The sequence below is a fragment of the Anguilla anguilla genome, chromosome 1 (assembly GCF_013347855.1).
Source record: "Anguilla anguilla isolate fAngAng1 chromosome 1, fAngAng1.pri, whole genome shotgun sequence".
Lineage (NCBI taxonomy): Eukaryota > Metazoa > Chordata > Actinopteri > Anguilliformes > Anguillidae > Anguilla > Anguilla anguilla.
Genome location: NC_049201.1, coordinates 87,521,476 through 87,545,657, shown reverse-complemented (window position 1 = coordinate 87,545,657; position 24,182 = coordinate 87,521,476). Strand labels below are relative to the sequence as shown.

The window sequence follows — 24,182 nt, the reverse complement described above, 5'->3', positions numbered from 1 at the left end:
CATTTACACACAAAGGCCAAACAGGTGCCAGGTCACTAAAGCAATTCAGCCATTCACCATTTCAGCCATTCACCATTTGGTATGAACCCCTTCTACATGTCCTCAGGAAGGAAACTTAATTTTCATTTTAAAGGAGGAAATTTTATTTGTTATCTCTGAAACGGGGTAATCCAATTGTGTCTGAATTCATTCCTGATTTTTTTAAAACAGGAACCTTGGTATTGGTGCTGGGGAGAGGGATTAGCTGGGAGAGGCTGCATGCTAGCATGGCTGAGGAGAGGCTGCATGGTAGCATGGCTGAGGAGAGGCTGCATGCTAGCATGGCTGAGGAGAGGGTACATGCTAGCATAGCTGAGGAGAGGCTGCATGCTAGCATGGCTGAGGAGAGGCTGCATGCTAGCATGGCTGAGGACAGGCTGCATGCTAGCATGGCTGAGGAGACACACACACAAGCACACATGCACGCACGCACGCACGCAAACACACACACACACACGCACACTCACACACACACACACACACACACACACAGGCTCTGTGGAGAGGGGGTTTGTAGGGGGTGTATTACTCATGCTGGCAGGTGTCTGTGATGACTGATGCTCCCGTATTTCATGTGTGATGAGCCCAGTAATATGTCTGTGTTACAGCCCTTCTGCACTCGGGTTGGTTTCAGGAACATTTGAGAACATTATATTTCACCATTTAAGCATTCAGAGAGGTTACAGACTCCACAATTCTGTTTAAACAGTTTCAGTAATCTGGTCCTTAGTCTGACAGTGCACAGTACACTGTGTGTGTGTATGTGAGAGAGAGAGAGAGAGATGGTGAGGGAGAAGGAGAAAGAGAGAGAGAAAGAGAGTGACTGCCTGTGTTTGCATATAGAAGACAGGAACAGACAAATCATTTTTGTTTCTTTTGTGTGTGTGTGTGTGCTTGTGTGTGCATGTGTTTGCGTGCGTGCATGCGTGCGTGCATGTGTGCTTGTGTGTGCGTGTGCTTGTGTGTGTGTGTGTGCGTGCGTGCGTGCGTGCGTGCGTGCGTGCGTGTGTGCTTGTGTGTGTGTGTGTGCTTGTGTGCTTGTGTGTGTGTGTGCGTGCGTGTGTGCTTGTGTGTGTGTGTGTGCGTGCGTGCGTGTGTGCTTGTGTGTGCGTGTGTTTGTGTGCGTGCGTGTGTGCTTGTGTGTGTGTGTGTGTTTGTGTGCGTGCGTGTGTGCTTGTGTGTGTGCGTGTGTTTGTGTGCGTGCATGCGTGCGTGCTTGTGTGTGTGTGTGTGCGTGCGTGTGTGCTTGTGTGTGTGTGTGTGTGTGTGTGTGTGTGCTTGTGTGTGTGTGTGCGTGCGTGTGTGTGTGTGTGTGTGTGCGTGTGTTTGTGTGCGTGCATGCGTGCGTGCTTGTGTGTGTGTGTGTGCGTGCATGCGTGCGTGCTTGTGTGTGTGTGTGTGCGTGCGTGTGTGCTTGTGTGTGTGTGTGTGTGTGTGTGTGCGTGCGTGTGTGCTTGTGTGTGTGTGTGTGTGTGTGCGTGCGTGTGTGCTTGTGTGTGTGTGTGCTTGTGTGTGTGTGTGTGTGTGTGCGTGCGTGTGTGCTTGTGTGTGTGTGTGTGTGTGCTTGTGTGCTTGTGTGCTTGTGTGTGTGTGTGCGTGCGTGTGTGTGTGCGTGTGTGTGTGTGTGCGTGTGTGTGTGTGTGCGTGTGTGTGTGTGTGCGTGCGTGTGTGCGTGTGTGTGCTTGTGTGTGTGTGTGTTTGTGCGTGCAGGGGCCACAGAGGAGCCGGAGGTGATCCCTGACCCAGCCAAGCAGACAGACAGGGTGGTGAAGATAGCTGGCATCGGCGCTGGAGCCCTGGTCTTTGTCCTCATCCTCCTCCTCGCGGTCCTGCTGTTCAAGAAGAGGTGAGTCTGAGCATGCTCCAGTCTCTGAGCATGCTCAGTCAGGCATAGCTACCATCTCTGAGCATGCTCTGTCCAGCACTGCTGCAGTCTCTGAGCATGCTCAGTCCAGCACTGCTGCAGTCTCTGAGCACGCTCAGTCCTACATAGCTTGAGTCACTGAGCATGCTCGGTCCAGCACAGCTACAGTGTCTGAGCATGTTCAGTCCAGCACTGCTGTAGTGTCTGAGCATGCTCAGTGCAGCGCAGCTCCAGTCACTGAGCATGCTCTGTGCAGCACTGCTCCAGTCTCTGAGCATGCTCAGTCCAGTACTGCTCCAGTCTCTGAGCATGCTCAGTAGTGTGCTGACTGTAGGTATTGAGTACGTCGCTTTGGATAAAAGCATCTGCTAAATAAATGTAATGTAATGACTAGTGCAGACTCTAGGTATTGATTAGTGTGCAGACTGTGTCTTTTTACAGCATTACATTACATTACACTACATTACAGCATTACATTACAGGCATTTAGCAGACACTCTTATCCAGAGTGATTTACACCACTTTTTACACAGCATTTACATTGCGTCCATTTATACAGCTGGATATACTGGAGCAATGCAGGTTAAGCACCTTGCTCAAGGGTACAATGGCAGTGACCTATTCAGGAATGAACTTTTAGGTTACAAGACCAGTTCCTTACCCAATAGACTACACTGTGTATGCTGCACTGGAGCACAGCAGACTGCTCCTAAACGCAGGTTAAACTCACACACTATGCTCCTAAACGCAGTTTAAACTCACACCCTGTGCTCCTAAACGCAGGTTAAACTCACACTGTGCTCCTAAACGCAGGTTAAACTCACACACTGTGCTCCTAAACACAGGTTAAATTCACACACTGTGCTCCTAAACGCAGGTTGAACTCATACACAGCTGCCTGTGCTCCTAAACACAGGTTAAACTCACACACTGTGCTCCTAAACGCAGGTTAAACTCACACACTGTGCTCCTAAATGCAGGTTGAACTCACACACAGCAGCCTGTGCTCCTAAACGCAGTTTAAACTCACACTGCAGCCTGTGCTTCTAAACGCAGGTTGAACTCAGGTGATATCGCCTGCCAATGTGGCCCTGTAGCAGCTCTTAATTTCACTTTGGATGACCAATGCTGCCACCTATTGGGCATTTATATGCATTACAATTTTTAATTACTGAATGGAGAACCTAATTTATTCTATAGTTTGAATTCAGCATTCTTCCTACAGACATACTACAGACACCGAGTTGTACTTCTACAGGAACAAACACACTACAGACACAAAGCTGTACCTCTAAAGGAACAGAAACATTACAAACACAAGAGTTGTACCTCTACAGGAACAGACATACTACAGACACATGCAGCCCTGCAGGAAAAGACACACTACAGACATAGCACAACAGCCCAATAGGAAGACACACTACAGACATAGCACAACAGCCCATTAGGAACAGACACACTACAGACCGGACTTCACTCCTCACCCTAACACTCTAGGAATGGTAACAAGGACACATAAACAGTGTCAAGATGTAAATCCTACAAGCCAATATACAAACATACTAAAAGTCCAGACATACACAGACACACACACACAGACACACACACACATATGCACAAACATACACAGACACAGACACACACGCACACACACACAAACACGCATACACACACACACACATATACGCACACACACCATGTCCAGATAAAGCAAGTGGGAGTGCGGAGGAGTTATGGATGGGAATGATGGAGGGATGAAGGTAAAAAAAGGGGATGAAACGTGTGTGTGCGTGTAAGTGGAGAGCAGTGCACGGGTGCAGTATGGGTGTTTTGGGGCCATTAAGTACAATGAACAGCACCTCTGCTGGTGTACTGCTGTCAATCATAGACCGTGTGACCCTGTACAACTCCTCCCCACCCTCCTCCTCCTCCTCCTCTCCCCCTCCTCCTCCCCCCCGTTCTTCTGTCCGCTCTGCTTCCTTGGGCCGCTGCAGGCTGGGTCTGGTGTTTGCTTGGTTAGGGGAAGTAAGATTGACAGAGCTGGGGGACTTTGCAGTGGAAAAACATGTTTGGAGAAATGAAAGATTCCTATAGTCTGCGGTGTGACTCAACTGCCAGTAAACGCTCCTACTTTCATTTTGGCTTTTGAATGCATTTTGAAGCTTTTTAAAGGATTTTCTTCCGTAGATAAATGTTTCCATTGAATGAAAATATACTGTAATCAATGGCCGCTGGAATGGTGTGAGATTTTAAAGGATCTTTTCAACCTGAGAGAACACATGTAGGGATTCTCTGCTTTAGTCCTTTGGTTGTTAATATTGTTCATGGCTTATGCTGGCGGTGTAACAGTAGATTTCTCTAAATGAGATTGTAGCAATTTAATGTGAAAAATCTTCGCTTAAGTTATTGATTCCTCCAGATTATGTTGATCTGCAGCTGCAGTTTTGACATAAAAAATTTTTTTTTAATCATATTACATATCTCACTCTCATCTGTTGCTTTCTGTGTGAAACGGAAGATTTTACGTTTTGTAAGCAGTTTTTTTGTGGTGAGAATAACAATGGACCTGGTTGAAATTCAGTGTTTTTCTAATTTAATTTCCTAAGTTACAATATTCACGGCAGAGGTGACTTTTAACTTTCATTGGTTTCCTAGTTTGGAATTTCTTATTTAAGAAACCCGTCCATCACTCCATGCTGAATGGTAATCTCATCACAGAGTAATCATTTTGAATGGCTTCGAGTGACTGTTTGAATGATTGAATTCTGAAATATGACAAAATAATGTAGCAGTGCGGCTGGAATTATGCTGTCATTCAAACTCAGGTGTGACGGGGAAGTGACCGTGAAACGAAGGTACGGGGAAGTATCCACAGCTCAGTCTCAATGATCTGCTCATAAACTGAGTTATTTTTATCAGTCTGTAGTAAACACTGGAAAAGGTGATGAACCGTTGATGCATTAAATATTAATCTGTCTCACTGCCAAAGCACATTTGGGACAAAATGAGAACAGTTTTTTTGGATTCTTCCGATTGTTTCTCCCTGCATAGAGCAAATACAGCAGTTTCCTGGTACAAAAGGAAATATTACTGTATTTCCATAATCCTATATCTCCCCACCTTTCAAACAGCCAGTGTGCTCATAGTATGGCATCATGAGAGGGACAAACGAGTGCAGTTTGTGCTGATAGTTTCAGTGCTTCTCTGTGCAGGTGCTGATGTTTGTGAAACGTGGAGCAGGGAGATCTACGCCCCCCCCCCTCAGCGTTTGGGTGTCTGTGCTGATGGTTTCGATGGTGCTGTTGCCTGACCCCCCCTCCTCCCCCCCCCCCCCAGCGTTTGGGTGTCTGTGCTGATGGTTTCGATGGTACAGTTGGCTGACCCCCCCCCCCCCCCCCCCCCCGCGTTTGGGTGTCTGTGCTGATGGTTTCGATGGTGCTGTTGGCTGACCCCCCCACCCCCCCACAGCGTTTGGGTGTCTGTGCTGATGGTTTCGATGGTGCTGTTGGTGCCTGTTTATCACCTGTTTAAATGTTCCATTTGTTCCTTCGGTCTCCATGATCGCTACAGCGGGGCCAGTTAATTCCTACCTGTGTGCTGCTCGAGTGTAAATGCCAACACAGAACTGCACAATTACACTGCGTTTCTGAGTGAACATGCACACAATCACCAGCTCTGTGGAGTGACATGGTTTTCTATCCTTAAAAACAAATGTGATGTGTTTTCTAACAATAAAATGAATACAGCTGAAGATACTGCATCTTTAAAATGTGCTATTCAAGCCCTGTATGTTCCAGCTGGAAACGTTTGTCATTAATGCCTGCCCTGGTTCAGAATTTTATTCTTGCACCATATGCATATTTTATGTACATTAACAAATACATTAAAGATCAGGGGATGTTGCAGAGTTACTAAGCATAGAATTGACTTTGAAATACATCCCACCAATTTTCCATTAAATAACAGACAATCACAATTCACTCAGTTAATAAGTATTTTATATAACTTATTGCATGTCATATTTCAGCGATTTTATGTAAAAACTGAGGCCAAAGCAATAAGCTTTAACTGCATGTTACTCACTATTTAGAAATGGACTGTAATGCTAAATGCTAACCACAACACAAATCATGCAAAGTTGAATTCTTCTCTGCTTTCTGTTGATATAATGGACTCACACAATCCATTCACCAGTCTCTTTATTCTGCTGCCCCCTGCTGGCCAGGAGGACCCACTATTCCTACTCCTATTACCTGTAAGTAAAACACACGGCACCTTGTCTTCAGGAGATTTGTAGTGTTTTAAAGATGCAGTATCCTTTTTTCAATTAAAAAGCAACACATCATTCAGATCATCTGCAAAAGTCTCACACACTCAGCAGATCCAAACAGAAGCTGCAAGTGGTGTTTGAAAAAAGAATGCTGCACTTGCGTTATGTGTGTGTGTGTGTGTGTGTGTGCTTGTACGTGTGTGTGTGTGTGTATGTGTGTGTGTACATGTATGTGTGTGTGCATGTGTGTGTTTGTGTGTGTGTGTATGTGTGTTTGTGTGTGTGCATGTGTGTGTGTATGTATGTATGTGTGTGTGTGCATGTGTGTGCATATGTGTGGTTGTGTCTGTGCATGTGTGTATGTGTGTTTATGTGTGCGTGTGTGTTTGTGTGTGTGCATGTGTGTTTGTGTGTGTTCATGTGTGTGTGTGTGTGTGTGCATGTGTGTATGTGTGTTTTTGTGTGCATGTGTGTGTGTTTGTGGGGGGTGTGCTTGTGTGTGTGTGGGGGGGGGGAAGTTTGTGTGTTTGTGAGTGTGTGTGTTTGTGTGCTCATGTGTTCATTCATCCATTTAACCGCTTTACTAAAGAAACAGTGTGAAGGCAAAAGATATGTTTTTCTGAAGGTTATTGGTCACAGTTGGCCTTTCATAAGCATGGGCTTGAAGTGATGAAGAGGAGGGCACGGAAGCCTAGATATCAGTGATGAAGAGGAGGGCCGGAGGCTTAGATATCAGTGATGAAGAGGTGGGCCGGAGGCTGAGATATCTGTGATGAAGAGGAGGGCTGGAGGCTTAGATATCAGTGATGAAAAGGAGGGCCAGAGGCTTAGATATCAGTGATGAAGAGGAGGGCCAGAGGCTTAGCTATCAGTGATGAAGAGGAGGGCTGGAGGCTTAGATATCAGTGATGAAGAGGAGGGCCAGAGGCTTAGCTATCAGTGATGAAGAGGAGGGCCGGAGGCTTAGATATCAGTGATGAAGAGGAGGGCTGGAGGCTTAGATATCAGTGATGAAGAGGAGGGCTGGAGGCTTAGATATCAGTGATGAAGAGGAGGGCTGGAGGCTTAGATATCAGTGATGAAGAGGAGAGCTGGAGGCTTAGATATCAGTGATGAAGAGGAGGGCTGGAGGCTTAGATATCAGTGATGAAGAGGAGGGCTGGAGGCTTGCTTCCTTTCTCATGCTGCATTCATATCCCTCCACTCAGATCTGTTTCTCTGAGCCAGCTGCTCCCCACACTGAAGCGCTTCCAGAACATTCTGCATAAGCATTGAGCGCTAAAGCCATTCAACAATAACCACAGAGCATTTTCACTCTCGCTCATGAGCTGCTTCCTAACTGCCCATTTCAGGACAGAATAGTTGAAATGAAGACCTTAAATGGGGTATAATATAACTTTCTTCCAATACTTTATTCTGTTGTTTTAATGTTTCTGTGCAGTTATTAGATGCGTGTTTAGCCCAGCGAGTTTTAAAAGCCTATGATAAATTAGCCTTAGACAAAATAGCCCATGACAAAATATCTTTTCTGAAGACAATTAAAAAGCACTTATTTTCAGCTGTGGGGCTGTAGGAATGAAGAGCTAGTTTTGGGAGCCGAGTGGTTTGAGGATGATTATTTCTGCGGCTCACGTTGCAGTGTCTCTGTTAATAGCTCATTTACATGCCCTGATAGGGGGGAATGCCCCATCAGCAGATAATTGCTTTTGTAATTTCACAATTAGCGCTGTCCCCCCGCTGAACGCCCATCTGTCTGCACATGGACCGGCGGGTTTTTAACCCCTGTATCGTCTCTGAGGAGACCCTGCTTTTTCTGAGCTGCACAGCAAGCCCTGCCCTGTGCTGCAGTGCTACGCACAGGCCACTGAGTGGTCCTGCCCTGCGCTGTGCTGCAGTGCTGCGTACAGGCCACTGAGCGGTCCTGCGCTGTGCTGCAGTGCTGCGTACAGGCCACTGAGCAGTCCTGCCCTGTGCTGCAGTGCTACGCACAGGCCACTGAGCAGTCCTGCCCTGTGCTGAGCAGTCCTGCCCTGTGCTGCAGTGCTACGCACAGGCCACTGAGCAGTCCTGCCCTGTGCTGCAGTGCTACACACAGGCCACTGAGCAGTCCTGCCCTGTGCTGCAGTGCTACGCACAGGCCACTGAGCAGTCCTGCCCTGTGCTGAGCAGTCCTGCCCTGTGCTGCAGTGCTACGCACAGGCCACTGAGCGGTCCTGCCCTGTGCTGAGCAGTCCTGCCCTGTGCTGCAGTGCTACGCACAGGCCACTGAGCAGTCCTGCCCTGTGCTGAGCAGTCCTGCCCTGTGCTGCAGTGCTACGCACAGGCCACTGAGCAGTCCTGCCCTGTGCTGAGCAGTCCTGCCCTGTGCTGCAGTGCTACGCACAGGGCACTGAGCGGTCCTGCCCTGTGCTGAGCAGTCCTGCCCTGTGCTGCAGTGCTACGCACAGGCCACTGAGCAGTCCTGCCCTGTGCTGCAGTGCTATGCACAGGCCCATTCTCACTCAAAATAAAAGGCTCCTGTTCAGCTCACTGTGACAGGCCTGGCCCTTAAATTTCCATAGTGTTATCATAGAGGTTTAGCTGCACTCTCTCAGAATAGAAGCAGGAGCCCTAGAGTCACCCAGGAGAAAATGATAGCAGCACAGTTTGATTAAAGAAATGCTCAGCCTCGCACCATTACAGCACCCAGCTTCACCTCATACCATTACAGAACCCAGATTCACCTCATACCATTACAGCACCCAGCTTCACCTCGTACCATTACAGCACCCAGTTACAGCACCCAGCTTCACCTCATACCATTACTGCACCCAGCTTCACCTCATACCATTACAGCACCCAGTTACAGCACCCAGCTTCACCTGGTACCATTACAGCACCCAGCTTCATCTCATACCATTACAGCACCCAGCTTCACCTCGTACCATTACAGCACCCAGTTACAGCACCCAGCTTCACCTCATACCATTACAGCACCCAGTTACAGCACCCAGCTTCACCTGGTACCATTACAGCACCCAGTTACAGCACCCAGCTTCACCTCATACCATTACAGCATCCAGCTTCACCTCATACCATTACAGCACCCAGCTTCACCTGGTACCATTACAGCACCCAGTTACAGCACCCAGCTTCACCTCATACCATTACAGCACCCATTACAGCACCCAGTTACAGCACCCAGCTTCACCTCATACCATTACAGCTCCCAGCTTCACCTCCTACCATTACAGCACCCAGTTACAGCACCCAGCTTCACCTCATACCATTACAGCACCCAGTTACAGCACCCAGCTTCACCTCATACCATTACAGCACCCAGTTACAGCACCCAGCTTCACCTCATACCATTACAGCTCCCAGCTTCACCTCATACCATTACAGCTCCCAGCTTCACCTCCTACCATTACAGCACCCAGTTACAGCACCCAGCTTCACCTCATACCATTACAGCACCCAGCTTCACCTCATCCCATTACAGCACCCAGTTACAGCACCCAGCTTCACCTCATACCATTACATCTCCCAGTTACAGCACCCAGCTTCACCTGGTACCATTACAGCACCCAGCTTCACCTCATACCATTACAGCTCCCAGCTTCACCTCCTACCATTACAGCACCCAGTTACAGCACCCAGCTTCACCTCATACCATTACAGCACCCAGCTTCACCTCATACCATTACAGCACCCAGTTACAGCACCCAGCTTCACCTCATACCATTACATCTCCCAGTTACAGCACCCAGCTTCACCTGGTACCATTACAGCACCCAGCTTCACCTCATACCATTACAGCTCCCAGCTTCACCTCCTACCATTACAGCACCCAGTTACAGCACCCAGCTTCACCTCATACCATTACAGCACCCAGCTTCACCTCATCCCATTACAGCACCCAGTTACAGCACCCAGCTTCACCTCATACCATTACATCTCCCAGTTACAGCACCCAGCTTCACCTGGTACCATTACAGCACCCAGCTTCACTCTACTGGTACTCTCACCCATAGTGCAGGAGGAGGACACGCGGAGCTGGAAAATGAATCTGCTTCATTTCTGTCCCAATTCAGCCATTTTGTATCTGTCTCAGCTGAGTATGGGATTTGTACCACCTTCAGAGGGAACGGAGCACTGTTTCAAGTGCAGAGGACTTTAGACTTGTTACTTTGAGAAGGTGGCACCTGATAACCTGTGAAATGGCTTCATGTGGGGTTGTGCACTGTGACGTGATTCAGGGGATCGAGCAGCTGCAGATTTTCTTGAAAAGTCTGAAATTACAGTATTTATTAATTTAGAAGATACTCCTGAAAGAGTTTAGAATTTTAACATGCAATTTTAATGTAAAAGCAGTGTTGAGGCAGTTGGATGTTTGCTCGAGCAGTTTGGGTTAAGTACTTTGCTTCAGGGAACAAGAGCAGTGCCCCATCTGGGAATCAAACCCACAACCTCTGAGTTATATGCCCACCTCCCTAACCACTGTAGTACAGTGCCGCATTCATAAACAATAACAAACACCTGCAGAGAGGAAACTGCTTCAGGGTCCCTTGTGTGAAGGGTCATCTGGGGTGAAGGGTCACACCTGCTTTGAAGGGTGATCTGGGGTGCAGGGTCACCTGGGGTGCAGGGTGGCCTGAGGTACAGGGCCACCTGGGGTGCAGGGTCACCTGGGGTGCAGGGTCACCTGGGGTGGTGTTGATGCTGCGATGGGGACGTTTCTGTTGGCTGAAAGTGCGTCTCTGTCTCTTCGGCAGGAAACTTGCTAAGAAGCGCAAGGACGCCATTGGCGGAGCCCGGCAGGAGATGACCCACATGGTGAACTCTTTGGACGGCAGCGGTGCCGACCCAAGCACGGTCCACGCGGAGGAGCCTCACTCCGTCACCTTCATGGACTCACACAGCTTCTCCAACAGAAGTGAGTGCCGTCCAATCAGGGACCAGCTACGGGCCAGCACTGGGAGGAGAGAGAGAGAGAGATGGACAGACAAAACCAGATTGTAAACTGAGAGTTTTTATTAAATGACCTCTGACTGCTTTAATCTGTACAAGATGATTCATTCCAGGAAAAAGAATCATCTTGTACAGATTAAAGCAGTCAGAGGTCATTTTATAGCAGTTGGAATGCAGTTCATTGGTTACCAACAAGGTGTATTTTGAACTATCTTATAAATATTTTATAAATAATTGTTTATTTAAAAGTTTATTTCTGAATCACTTTTGTTAATACTGGTGCTTCAATTCAGAAATGACTCCTTTCATTTATTATGAATGCCATTATATTTCTGAGGACAATGTTTTAATTTTTAATTAAGTATATCTGTTTTGGTACTTTGGTCTTTTTAAAAACTTTATTTTAAAAAAGTAACTTTGCACTTTACGTTTACACTTTGCAGACGCACCACTACTCCAAAGCCAATATGTAATACAATATATAGTGTAGTACAAAAAAGGCCTAATATCTGTATAATATCTGTCATTAACTTACTGTGGAGAAATTGCTCAGAAAACCAGTTAAATCTCATTTTAATGCATAATGTCTGCGCAAATGTTCATTAGTAGAGGACTCAGAATGTTAGGAGGTGATTGGTATGCTTGTCATGATTTTTGCAGAGAAAGTAATTCTGTGTGATGTGTTTTATTTGATTTAATGACGATGTGCACATTAGTGGACTGATTAGTCATCAGAATGTGACAAGCCTTAAAGCTGGTAATGGCTGCATCTGGCTTATGGAAGATGACCTCATATGGTTACAGGAAATGACCTCACATGCTTAATTTTCCCACAGTGCCCAGTGATCCTCTTGTGCCGACTGCTGTGCTAGGTGAGGACATAGTCATGGGTCATCAGACCCTGAATTTCCCAGCATGCCTTGTTTTTGTTAGTTTGTTAGCCATGTAGCACACCATTGTCTTATTGTTTGAGCCATTTATGTACACATAGGTCCAGTGAGTCTATTATGAAGTGTAACCTAGAGCTGCATAAGACACTTTCACACCTTAAGTGTGGAGCAGAAATAGTGATTCTGAAATGCTGGCATTTCCAACTGGCCCCAGTTCACCCCAGCAACACAGGGTATAAAAACATCAGTAAAAGTCCTGTCATATTGAAGCAGGGAAAAACCTACAGTCACACGTGTGTGATGGTCTCTCCTGCAGGAAATGAGGGGTCTCAGAGCTCTGCTGGGTTATAAGGTGGGTTTAGTTACCAGGTGTAGTACAGTATTAAACAGCCTGGTGTGGAAACTGCATGGGCGTGTATTTATACAGCAGGGTGGACGTTTAAACATTTTTGGGTTTTTAAAAAGCACAGGAGGGATATTTAAAGAGCACAGGTTTATATTTGAGCAGCACAGGTGAGTTTAAGCAGAAGTTTTAAGAAGAGCAATGCTGTTCTCAGCATCTCTAGTATACTGCCTCAAGCAGGAATTCTTATTGAATTCTTCAGTTTAAAAGTTTGTACGGAACTGTTCCAGAGCTCCACAGGGAGATTAGCTGAGCTGGAGCAGATAAGTTCATTTCTCTGATTTCATTTGGGGTCACCAGGAATCAGAAGTGCACTTGGTTGTTGTATCATGTTTCTTTGTGTTGGGTTATGTTTGGTTGTGTTGGGTTGTGTTGTGATGTGTTTTTTTGTGTTGGGTTATGTTTGGTTGGGTTGGGTTGTGTTGTGATGTGTTTTTTTGTGTTGGGTTATGTTGGGTTATGTTTGGTTGTGTTGGGTTGTGTTGTGATGCGTTTCTTTGTGTTTTGTTGTGATGTGGCGTGCTTCTTTGTGACTGGGTTGTGTTGGGTGACATTGGGTTGTGCTGGGTTGCGTGTTTGATTGTGCTGGGTTGTGTTGATTTGTGTTGGGCTGCATTGGGTTTTGTTGGGTTTTGTTTGATTGTGTTAGGTTGTACTTGGTTGTGTTGCGTTGGGTTGTGATGTGGTCTTGTGGTTCATCCTTCTCTCTTTGCCTTTGAATCTGAGAAAATGGTTTAATCTCCACTGTCCTCCACTCTGTTCTGTTCCTTTTAATAATGCTGTTTCTGTGAGCTGGTTATGGTGCTGTTTCTGTGAGCTTGTTATAATGCTGTTTCTGCGAGCTTGTTATGATGCTGTTTCTGTGAGCTCATTATGGTGCTGTTTCAGTGAGCTGGTTATGGTGCTGTTTCTGTGAGCTCATTATGATGCTGTTTCTGTGAGCTCATTATGATGCTGTTTCTGAGAACTCATTATGGTGCTGTTTCTGTGAGCTGGTTATAGTGCTGTTTCTCTGAGCTCATTATGATGCTGTTTCTGTGAGCTCATTATGGTGCTGTTTCAGTGAGCTGGTTATGGTGCTGTTTCTGTGAGCTCATTATGATGCTGCTTCTGTGAGCTCATTATGATGCTGTTTCTGAGAACTCGTTATGGTGCTGTTTCTCTGGGATAATTATGATGCTGTTTCTGTGAGCTCGTTATGATGCTGTTTCTGTGAGCTCATTATGGTGCTGTTTCAGTGAGCTGGTTATGGTGCTGTTTCTGTGAGCTCATTATGGTGCTGTTTCAGTGAGCTGGTTATGGTGCTGTTTCTGTGAGCTCATTATGGTGCTGTTTCAGTGAGCTGGTTATGGTGCTGTTTCTGTGAGCTCATTATGATGCTGCTTCTGTGAGCTCATTATGATGCTGTTTCTGAGAACTCGTTATGGTGCTGTTTCTGTGAGCTGGTTATAGTGCTGTTTCTCTGGGATCATTATGATGCTGTTTCTGTGAGCTCGTTATAGTGCTGTTTCTCTGAGCTCATTATGATGCTGTTTCTGTGAGCTCATTATGGTGCTGTTTCTGTGAGCTCATTATGATGCTGTTTCTGTGAGCTCATTATGGTGCTGTTTCTGTGAGCTCATTATGATGCTGTTTCTGAGAACTCGTTATGGTGCTGTTTCTGTGAGCTGGTTATAGTGCTGTTTCTCTGAGCTCGTTATGGTTCTGTTTCTGTGAGCTCGTTATGGTGCTGTTTCTGTGAGCTTTGTTATAGTTCTGTTTCTGTAAGCTCATTATGATGCTGTTTCTGTGAGCTCATTATGATGCTGTTTCTGTGAACTCGTTATGGTGCTGTTTCTCTGAGCTTGTTATAGTGCTGTTTCTCTGAGCTCATTATGATGCTGTTTCTGTGAACTCGTTATGGTGCTGTTTCTCTGAGCTCGTTATAGTGCTGTTTCTGTGAGCTCATGATGATGCTGTTTCTGTGAGCTCATTATGATGCTGTTTCTGTGAACTCATTATGATGCTGTTTCTGTGAGCTCGTTATGATGCTGTTTCTATGAGCTCGTAATGGTGCTGTTTCTATGAGCTTTGTTATGGTGCTGTTTCTGTGAGCTCATTATGATGATGCTTTGAGTGAAGGTCATGCCTCATTTATATCTCTTCTCTTTCTCTTTCTCTGCTTCTCTTCTGAAGTGCCAATAACTGGTAAGTGTGTGCAGGAATGAAAGCAGAATCAGACCAGAACCAGCCTCAGAACCCCAGGAAATGCTGCCAGCCATTAAAGTCAAACAAATGTTTTTTTGTGAAAGGTGCAGAACTACATCAGTTTTTTAAAATTATTTATCATTATAATCTGAGGGGGTTTTAATTATTAATGCAGCAATATTTACTACATTTTGTGTTTATCCCAGTGCTATGTGCACCATTGTTCATAGTTAATATTGCCAAAAAACTGCAAATATGTCCACATGTTTACTAAATCATTTCTGCAGTCTGTACTGTGGTTACAGACACAGGAAGAATGTTTGCATTCTCAGCTTTAGTGGGTTTATGCTTATATTTCTGACATGATTTATGCTTTTCTGAATTTATGTTTATTGTTGTCACTGTTTTGGCGAGAGAGAAGCCAGCTGTGACTGGCAGAGTTAAAACAGCAAATTTAATGCGTATGAAGCTGCTAAATGTGTTGAGAATGACATCAATAATAAATTACTGCTTTAAATACTGTTAAATCTCTGTGTTACTTTCATTATCCCAGACATTTGGTATAATTAAATCAATGAAGAGTGTGTTTTTTATGGTCTTTTTTAATCAGTGACAGCAACAAAGAGAATCTATTTTCGGTATGAAAAGGAGCTTGAGATGTGTAAGTGCCTGAGCTGCTGCCAGACTGGTTAGTCTGTATCTCTGCGGTTTGTATCTGCGATGTTCTGCTATAAGGTCCTGAACAAAAATGGAATGGACCGCAACTCTGTGGAGGACTTGAACCTACAGTCTGATAGAGAGTCCAGTTTGGCTGCTGACGCACTACCATTATACCCCCCATAGATGAGCCACACCCAGCTTCGGCAGAGTCGAGCCGGCTGCTGGACGTCCCGCGGTACCACTGTGAGGGGACAGAGTCGCCCTATCAGACGGGCCAGCTGCACCCCGCCATCCGTGTAGCCGACCTGCTGCAGCACATCAACCTGATGAAGACCTCCGACAGCTACGGCTTCAAGGAGGAGTACGAGGTCGGGCTGTGCTAGCGCTTAGCTGGCTACACACTGTACTATGGGAGCACCAGTGCTGAACTATGCTATAGTGAGGGGAGCTAGCTATGCTACTGTATTACATGGGAGCTAGCACCGAGTTAACTATGCTACTGTTCGACAGGGGGGCTAAATCAAATCAAATCAAATCAAGTTTATTTATAAAGCCCATTTAAACAACCAAGGTTGACCAATGTGCTGTACAATAAAATAACATACAGAATAAAATGACATAACAGGTAACAGCAAAAAAGCAGTAATAATAACATAACAATATGCATGAGCACTGAGCTAGCTATGATATTGTACTACAGGGTGGTTAGCACAGAGTTAGCAATGATACTGTACTACAGGGGGGCTAGCACTGAGCTAGCTTTGCTACTGTTCTACATGGGATCTAGCACAGAGTTAACTATGGTAGTGTACTACATGGGAGCTAGCACAGAGTTAGCAATGCTACTGTACTACTGGGAGGCTAGCAGTACTGTACTACATGGGGGCTAGCACTGAGCTGGCAAGCCTACAGCACTACAGCGAGGCTAGTAATACTGTACTACATTGGGGCTAACACTGAGCTAGCTATGATACTGTACTACAGGAGGGTTAGCACAGAGCTAGCTATGCTACTGTTCTAAAGAGGGTTATCACAGAGTTAGCAGTGCTACTGTACTACTGGGAGGCTAGCAGTACTGTACTACACAGGGGCTAGCACTGAGCTGGTGAGGCTACAGCACTACAGTGAGGCTAGCAATACTGTACTACATTGGGGCTAGCACAGAGCTAGCTATGTTACTGTACAACAAGCAGGCTCAATTTTCACTCTTGATTTGTAGTTTGTTGTGTTTGTGTAGTGGTGTTGTGTAACGTTTCTCTCTCCTGGTTTATAGAGTTTTTTTGAAGGTCAGTCCTCTTCCTGGGATGTGGCCAAAAAGGAACAGAACAGAACCAAGAATCGCTACGGCAACATCATCGCATGTAAGGCCTCTGTTTCCACCTCCTGTCCTTTGTGCTTCGTGCTCAGTGGAGTAACGAATTTAAACAAAAGTTACCTCACTTTACTTTTTTTTTCTTCTTTTTTTTTTTGATTCTCACACAACATTTTTTGTTAATTTCAGCAACCGCCGACCTCGTGATGTTGTGTAAGTATCGAAAAAAGTAACACTTGCTTAAATTCGTAACTCAAAGCGGAGGTCAAACAGGATGCCGGTGGGAATGTATGCATCCTGGAATCTGGCCAGTTTGATTCCACAACTTAGTGCTTTGAAAATCTCACTGATTTATCCTTAAAATAACTCTGCTTCTCTGCATCTGAATATTGAATTGCTGCTATGATTTCAGTGAGTAGTAGGGGGTCTTTGATTGACATGTTTCGTATTATAGATGACCATTCCAGAGTGATCCTGCAGCCCATGCCCGATGATCCCTCCTCTGACTACATCAATGCCAACTACATCGATGTAAGTGTCTGTCTGTCTGCCTGCCTGTCTGTCTGTCTGTCTGTCTTTCTGCCTGCCTCTCTGTCTGTCTGCGTGTCCTCTCCTCTGCGTGGGTGGGACTTGCGTGGGTGTTGTGCATGACTCATGATTTGATTCCAGCTTTTCTTCCTTATTCTCACTGACATTGTTTTGCTTTCTTTCACTCCGCCTGTGGTTTGGGGGCGTAGATTTGGCTGTACAGGGATGTAAGTATCACAGTACGGGATCTCCTCCATCCCCCCCCCCCCCCCCCCGCCTCCCTCCCTCCCTCTCTCACTCCCGCCCTCCCTCCCTCCCTCCGCTGCTAACATCTGTGCAGAAATGCATGCCATTCTCATCTATTTATTTTCCTCCATCCTTTCATGGGCTTCTTTTCTCTTTGTTTTGATTGGCCTGTGCACGTGTGCATCACTGGCCTGCTGCAGTGGTGGAAGCGGATTGGCTGTTTTCTGTCTCCATGGCTGCACTGCGGGACCTTGCTCCTCCCTGCCATGGTTCTTCCTGTTTCCTGGTGTAACTGCAGTGAATTGAGGATTATTGAGTGCAGTGAATTTAGGATTATTGAGTGCAGTGAATTTAGGATTATTGAGTGCAGTGAATTTAGGATTATTGAGTGCAGTGAATTGAGGATTATCTGAGTGCCGTGAATTGAGGATTATTGAGTGCAGTGAATTGAGGATTTCTGAGATGTGTGTAATCTGCAAACAATTACACACAAAGTTACTGTGCTGCAAAACATGGTAACAGCCCCATTCAACCAGGCAGCCTGCTGTTTGTATACCTGGGGAGGGCTTGAGTGTTTTTCAGCAAATTACATCACTGAGCAAAAAACATAAATATAAAGTCAAAATCACAGTTCAGCAGATCAGATAGCTTAGAGTTTCATACATCAACTAACCAGGTATAACTGCTGTTCTTCAGTTCAGGTGACCAGGTGTAATGTAGAGCCTATTAGGTCAGATGACCAGGTGTAATGTAGAGCTCATCAGGTCAGGTGACCAGGTGTAATGTAGAGCTCATCAGGTCAGGTGACCAGGTGTAATGTAGAGCTCATCAGGTCAGGTGACCAGGTGTGGTGTAGAGCTCATCAGGTCAGGTGACCAGGTGTAATGTAGAGCTCATCAGGTCAGGTGACCAGGTGTAATGTAGAGCTCATCAGGTCAGGTGACCAGGTGTAATGTAGAGCTCATCAGGTCAGGTGACCAGGTGTAGTGTAGAGCTCATCAAGTCAGGTGACCAGGTATAATGTAGAGCTCATCAGGTCAAGTGACCAGGTATAATGTAAAGCTCATCATGTCAGGTGACCAGGTGTGGTGTAGAGCTCATCAGGTCAGGTGACCAGGTATAATGTAGAGCTCATCAGGTCAGGTGACCAGGTGTGGTGTAGAGCTCATCAGGTCAGGTGACCAGGTATAATGTAGAGCTCATCAGGTCAGGTGACCAGGTATAATGTAAAGCTTATCATGTCAGGTGACCAGGTGTGGTGTAGAGCTCATCAGGTCAGGTCTCCTGCCTGTTCTGGCCCCACAATGGTGGAATGACCTTCCAGTGGAGGTTAGAACTGCTGAGACCCTGACCACCTTCAAGCGACAACTGAAGACTCACCACTTCAGGCTGCACCTCTCCCCATCCCTCCCTACCTCCCTGTAATCTCTAAATTGACTGTAAGCTTAGGGTTGTAACTAGGTAGCTGTTTCTTAGTTGACTTAGTTAATGCACTCGTGTCTTAACTACTGCTTGTATTTTTTGCATAGACTGTGTTGTTGTTGTTCTTGTTTGTGTTTGTGTTAATCAGATTAACCTACAGGGTCCAAGTTAAACTATGCAGTTGTTCCCTGCACTTGGACCGGTACTTCTCTCTAGGGTTTTCGACACACTTGTTCCTGGTTATGGTTATACACTTTGTTGTACGTTGCTCTGGATAAGAGCGTCTGCCAAATGCCTGTAATGTAATGTAATGTCAGGTGACCAGGTGTAAGGTAGAGCTCATCAGGTCAGGTGACCAGGTGTAGTGTAGAGCTCATCAGGTCAGGTGACCAGGTGTAGTGTAGAGCTCATCAGGTCAGGTGACCAGGTGTAATGTAGAGCTCATCAGTTCAGTGTTCTGCTTCAGCCTGTCTGTCTCAGAGTGGGGAGTGTTCTGCTTCAGCCTGTCTGTCTCAGAGTGGGGAGTGTTCTGCTTCAGCCTGTCTGTCTCAGAGTGGGGAGTGTTCTGCTTCAGCCTGTCTGTCTCAGAGTGGGACCGTTCTGCTTCAGCCTGTCTGTCTCAGAGTGGGGAGTGTTCTGCTTCAGCCTGTCTGTCTCAGAGTGGGGAGTGTTCTGCTTCAGCCTGTCTGTCTCAGAGTGGGGAGTGTTCTGCTTCAGCCTGTCTGTCTCAGAGTGGGGAGTGTTCTGCTATATACTTTCTGTGTCCTTTTTTCAGGGATATCAAAGACCCAGTCATTACATTGCTACTCAAGGTGAGTCCTGAGATAAGAACAAAATTCCTTTTTTTAGGACATCAATATTTTAGGAGATACATATTTTTAAATGTGACAATAAAATCAAAGACTCCCACTTAATGTGTGTACTAAAATCCCAGTTGTAAGACCTCAGTGTCGTGCTTGTGTTTGTTTCAGACTGTGGGGGTCCAGGGGCTGATGCTGAAGTTCAGTGACACAGTGTCTTGTGGGGTATGGAGTTTGAACTGTTTTATCATTCTCTCTCCTTAGGCCCAGTCCATGAGACCGTCTACGACTTCTGGAGAATGGTGTGGCAGGAACAGTCCGCTTGTGTTGTCATGGTGACCAACCTGGTGGAAGTTGGTCGGGTACGCTGAGCGTGTTAATGCACTGTATGATCCTTCAGCCGTCTTACTTCCTGTGGAAACAGGAAGCAGGACAGCGAAACACCAACTGACAATATTCAACACAGACGGTGAACTGGAGCACTGAATGTATCTCTGAACCTCCAAAACAGCTTTTATACTAGTTTTAATTTACACACATCTGACAAATGGCTTTAGAAATATATTTTTAAAATTAAAAATACAAAGAGCAGTTGTTTAACAGTTGTTTTCAATAAATTTGTTAGATAACTAAGTAAAATCTAAAACAAAAAGATGTGGGTTCAGTTTGAAAGCAGAATTATGGTGTGAAAACCACACATATTCTCAGCTCAGAAACAAATTCATGATATCCTTCATATAGTTAGTCAGTAATGTGTCAGTACAGGGTTTATGCTCAGGCTCGTGGATGTGTGAATCAGCAGGAGCTGCAATTAGCATTACTCACCCAGTGATTATAATGGAGCACACAGAACAATGTGGAATAGTTAACTTTCTAAAAATGTTACTGGCTGTTAAATTGTAAATACTGATCCCCTGTCCTTATACAGGTGATGTATTATAAATACTGTTTATCTGTTCTTATACAGGTGAAGTGCTATAAATACTGGCCGGATGATGCTGAGTTGTATGGGGACTTCAAGGTGACCTTCATGGAGGTGGAACCACTGGCTGAGTACGTGGTCCGAACATTCACACTGGAGCGGGTGCGCAGATACCTTAACCTTTCTATAGCAGTGTGTTCAGTATGTTCAGTCTGTTCTGTGTGATCTTTGTTCTGTGTTCAGCATGTTCTGTGTGTTGTGTTCAGCGTATTCTGTGTTCAGTGTGTTCAGCATGTTCTGTGTGCGTAGGTTGTGTTGTGTGTGTTTTTTAGGTTGTGTTGTGTTGCGTTGTTGTGTGTGTTGTGTGATTTATGTTTGGTTGCATTGTGTGTGTGTGTGTTCTGTAGTTTGTGTTGTATTTTATTGTTTTGTGTTGTGCTGTTGACCTTTCGTTGTTGAATTCTCTCAGAGGGGGTTTAATGATTGGTTGTTGTCTGTCAGAGGGGGTTTAATGATTGGTTGTTTTCTCTCACGGGGGGGTTTAGTGATTGGTTGTATTCTCTCAGAGGGGGTTTAATGATTGGTTATTTTTACTCAGAGGGGTTTAATGATTGGTTGTTTCCTCTCAAAGGGGGTTTAATGATTGGTTGTTTCCTCTCAGAGGGGGTTTAATGATTGCTTGTTTCCTCTCAGAGGGGGTTTAATGATTACTTGTTTCCTCTCAGAGGGGGTTTAATGATTGCTTGTTTCCTCTCAGAGGGGTTTAATGATTGCTTGTTTCCTCTCAGAGGGGGTTTAATGATTGCTTGTTTCCTCTCAAAGGGGGTTTAATGATTGGTTGTTTCCTCTCAGAGGGGGTTTAATGATTGCTTGTTTCCTCTCAGAGGGGTTTAATGATTGCTTGTTTCCTCTCAGAGGGGGTTTAATGATTGCTTGTTTCCTCTCAGAGGGGGTTTAATGATTGGTTGTTTCCTCTCAGAGGGGGTTTAATGATTGGTTGTTTCCTCTCAGAGGGGGTTTAATGATTGGTTGTTTCCTCTCAGAGGGGTTTATTGATTGGTTATTTCCTCTCAGAGGGGGTTTAATGATTGCTTGTTTTCTCTCAGAGGGGGTTTAATGATTGCTTGTTTCCTCTCAGAGGGGGTTTAATGATTGGTTGTATTTCCTCAGAGGGTGTTTAATGATTGGTTGTTTCCTCTCAGAGGGGGTTTAATGATTGCTTGTTTCCTCTCAGAGGGGGTTTAATGATTGCTTGTATTTCTTCAGAGGGGGTTCAATGAGCTGCGGGAGGTCAAGCAGTTCCACTTCACGGGCTGGCCTGACCACGGTGTGCCCTATCACGCCACGGGCCTTCTGTCCTTCATCCGCCGTGTCAAAATATCCAACCCGCCCAGCGCCGGGCCCATCGTGGTGCACTGCAGGTACTCTCCCTGCAGGGGGCGCTCACTGCCCAAACGCCCGCACACACACGCATTAGAGTGCATGTGATCCACGGGTGTGCCAGTGTGTATGTGTCACACATTCATAGCATGGATGGGCCCAGCGCAGGTCATGTGATGTCTCTGTGGTCCTCCCCCTTCAGTGCCGGAGCGGGGCGAACAGGATGTTACATCGTCATCGACATCATGCTGGACATGGCGGAGAGAGAGGGCGTGGTCGACATCTACAACTGCGTGAAGGCCCTGCGATCGCGGCGAATCAACATGGTGCAGACCGAGGTACCGGCCGAGAGGTCACATGCAGGCTAACAGTGCGTCAGAAAGCTGGCGAATGCTGGCGCTGTTCAGCTAGTTTGAGTTTCCAGGAAATTAAATCTAACCATCTGACAATTTTTAGCTAATTCAACAGATGGTTAGATCTTTTGCCAATTATGGGCATTATTTTTGAGATGATTTGTCAGGTAGCTGACTTTTATAAGGCCAGCTTTTCTGTGGTAAATAAAGCTAGCTAGCTAGTCATAACCGTGTTCTGTTTTATTTAATAAGCTAATAATGAACTTATTTCATAATGTAGGAATAAACTGCACCTAGTTATAAATATTTCATAATGTAGGAAGAAACACTGTAATGATTATTTTGTCATGTAGGAAAATACTTTGTAATGATTATTTTATAAAATGCCTGTTGCCCTCAAATCTTCGTAGGAATAGTAGTTATTTCTTAAAGTAAATAAACTCAAGTTTGTTTTCTGTGTTTCTGCACTCGGACACAGGAGCAGTACGTCTTCATTCATGACGCCATCTTGGAGGCATGTCTCTGTGGAGAGACGGCCATCCCAGCCTGTGAGTTTAAGGCAGCGTACTACGACATGATCCGCATCGACTCGCAGAGCAACTCCTCCCACCTGAAGGACGAGTTCCAGGTGAGTGCCTCATGTGGGCGGAGCAATGGACAGCCAAGTGGTGGTGGGACTTTAGTGTAGAACCTCAGTGTTGGTGGGACTTTCGTGTAGAACCTCAGTGTTGGTGGAACTTTAGTGTAGAACCTCAGTGTTGGTGGAACTTTAGTGTAGAACCTCAGTGTTGGTGGGACTTTAGTGTAGAACCTCAGTGTTGGTGGGACTTCAATGTGGAACTTTAGTGGTGGTGGGACTTTAGTGTAGAACCTCAGTGTTGGTGGAACTTTAGTGTTGGTGGAACTTTAGTGCGAAACTTTAGTGTTGGTGGAACTTTAGTGCGAAACTTTAGTGTTGGTGGAACTTTAGTCTGGAAGTGTGGTAGAAATTAAGGAACTGACAATAGTGACTCAGTGGTACAGACCAGTTGAATGGAGATGTTTGTTTTTTGTTGTCCTGTTTGCCTTTGCTCGGTGGCATATTCATATTGTTATGGCACAGTCAGGGTGGGACATGGTACCTGGCCTATGAGGGGCATGCTCAGGGCATGACTTGTGTGCCTCCTCCCTCCCCCCCTCCTCCAGACTCTGACCTCGGTGACCCCACAGCCCCAGCCAGAGGACTGCAGCATCGCGCTGTTGCCACGCAACCAGGACAGGAACCGCTTCATGGATGCGCTGCCGCCTGACCGCTGCCTCCCCTTCCTCATCACCGTGGACGGAGAGAGCAGCAACTACATCAACGCCGCCCTGCTGGACGTATGTGTCACTGCAGCATGCAGCATACACCACACACTGCTAACAGCTTATTATGGGACAGCTGCAAATCCTCATGCATGTACACAAGTCAGAGAGTCACTTATGGACATGCTTACAGATGATATAATGAACAGAACTGTTAAAATACGCAATTGTGAAGCCAGAGACAAATCCAGGCATGTATATTTGTTTTTATTTTGTATTATATATTTATTCATAATATTTAATAGCCCTAATATACGTCACTCTCTTTTAAGGGATGTTTAGGAATCTAAATCAGTTAAAAAGTGGAAGTCATTATGTATTTGATTGCATTCGTAATTAAGCTGATAAATAATTTATTTAGGAAATGTCAGAGTTTGAGATAAAGTGGCTTAACAGGGTGAAGAATAGCTGAGGCAAGCTTTGTTCAGCATGTTAACAAGAGGGGTTCACTGAGACAGCACATACAGCAGGGGCTCTCTAAGAGAGACAGCACATACAGCAGGGGCTCTCTAAGAGAGACAGCACATGCAGCAGGGGCTCTCTAAGAGAGACAGCACATACAGCAGGGGTTCACTGAGACAGCACATACAGCAGGAGCTCTCTAAGAGAGAC

The 24,182-nt window shown here is 45.7% G+C and overlaps 1 protein-coding gene across 14 annotated transcripts in view; it reads left to right on the top strand.

Moving 5' to 3' along the window:
- The window catches only part of LOC118213718 (receptor-type tyrosine-protein phosphatase kappa-like), a 163,320-nt gene that overhangs the window by 128,884 nt on the left and 10,254 nt on the right, over nucleotides 1–24,182 (top strand). For 3 of the 14 annotated variants that reach the window (XM_035392998.1, XM_035392829.1, XM_035393873.1), the window contains 17 exons: nucleotides 1,750–1,885; nucleotides 6,129–6,158; nucleotides 10,928–11,088; nucleotides 11,960–11,995; nucleotides 14,592–14,603; nucleotides 15,447–15,631; nucleotides 16,537–16,624; nucleotides 16,765–16,788; nucleotides 17,030–17,106; nucleotides 17,313–17,330; nucleotides 19,547–19,583; nucleotides 19,836–19,933; nucleotides 20,539–20,655; nucleotides 21,760–21,914; nucleotides 22,076–22,211; nucleotides 22,705–22,854; nucleotides 23,412–23,585. In XM_035392998.1, the coding sequence (XP_035248889.1) occupies nucleotides 1,750–1,885; nucleotides 6,129–6,158; nucleotides 10,928–11,088; nucleotides 11,960–11,995; nucleotides 14,592–14,603; nucleotides 15,447–15,631; nucleotides 16,537–16,624; nucleotides 16,765–16,788; nucleotides 17,030–17,106; nucleotides 17,313–17,330; nucleotides 19,547–19,583; nucleotides 19,836–19,933; nucleotides 20,539–20,655; nucleotides 21,760–21,914; nucleotides 22,076–22,211; nucleotides 22,705–22,854; nucleotides 23,412–23,585 (1,634 nt within the window). The remainder of the gene's footprint in view (nucleotides 1–1,749; nucleotides 1,886–6,128; nucleotides 6,159–10,927; nucleotides 11,089–11,959; nucleotides 11,996–14,591; nucleotides 14,604–15,446; nucleotides 15,632–16,536; nucleotides 16,625–16,764; nucleotides 16,789–17,029; nucleotides 17,107–17,312; nucleotides 17,331–19,546; nucleotides 19,584–19,835; nucleotides 19,934–20,538; nucleotides 20,656–21,759; nucleotides 21,915–22,075; nucleotides 22,212–22,704; nucleotides 22,855–23,411; nucleotides 23,586–24,182) is intronic. The other 11 variants (XM_035393153.1, XM_035393421.1, XM_035393327.1 and 8 more) reach the window with 8 other exon arrangements.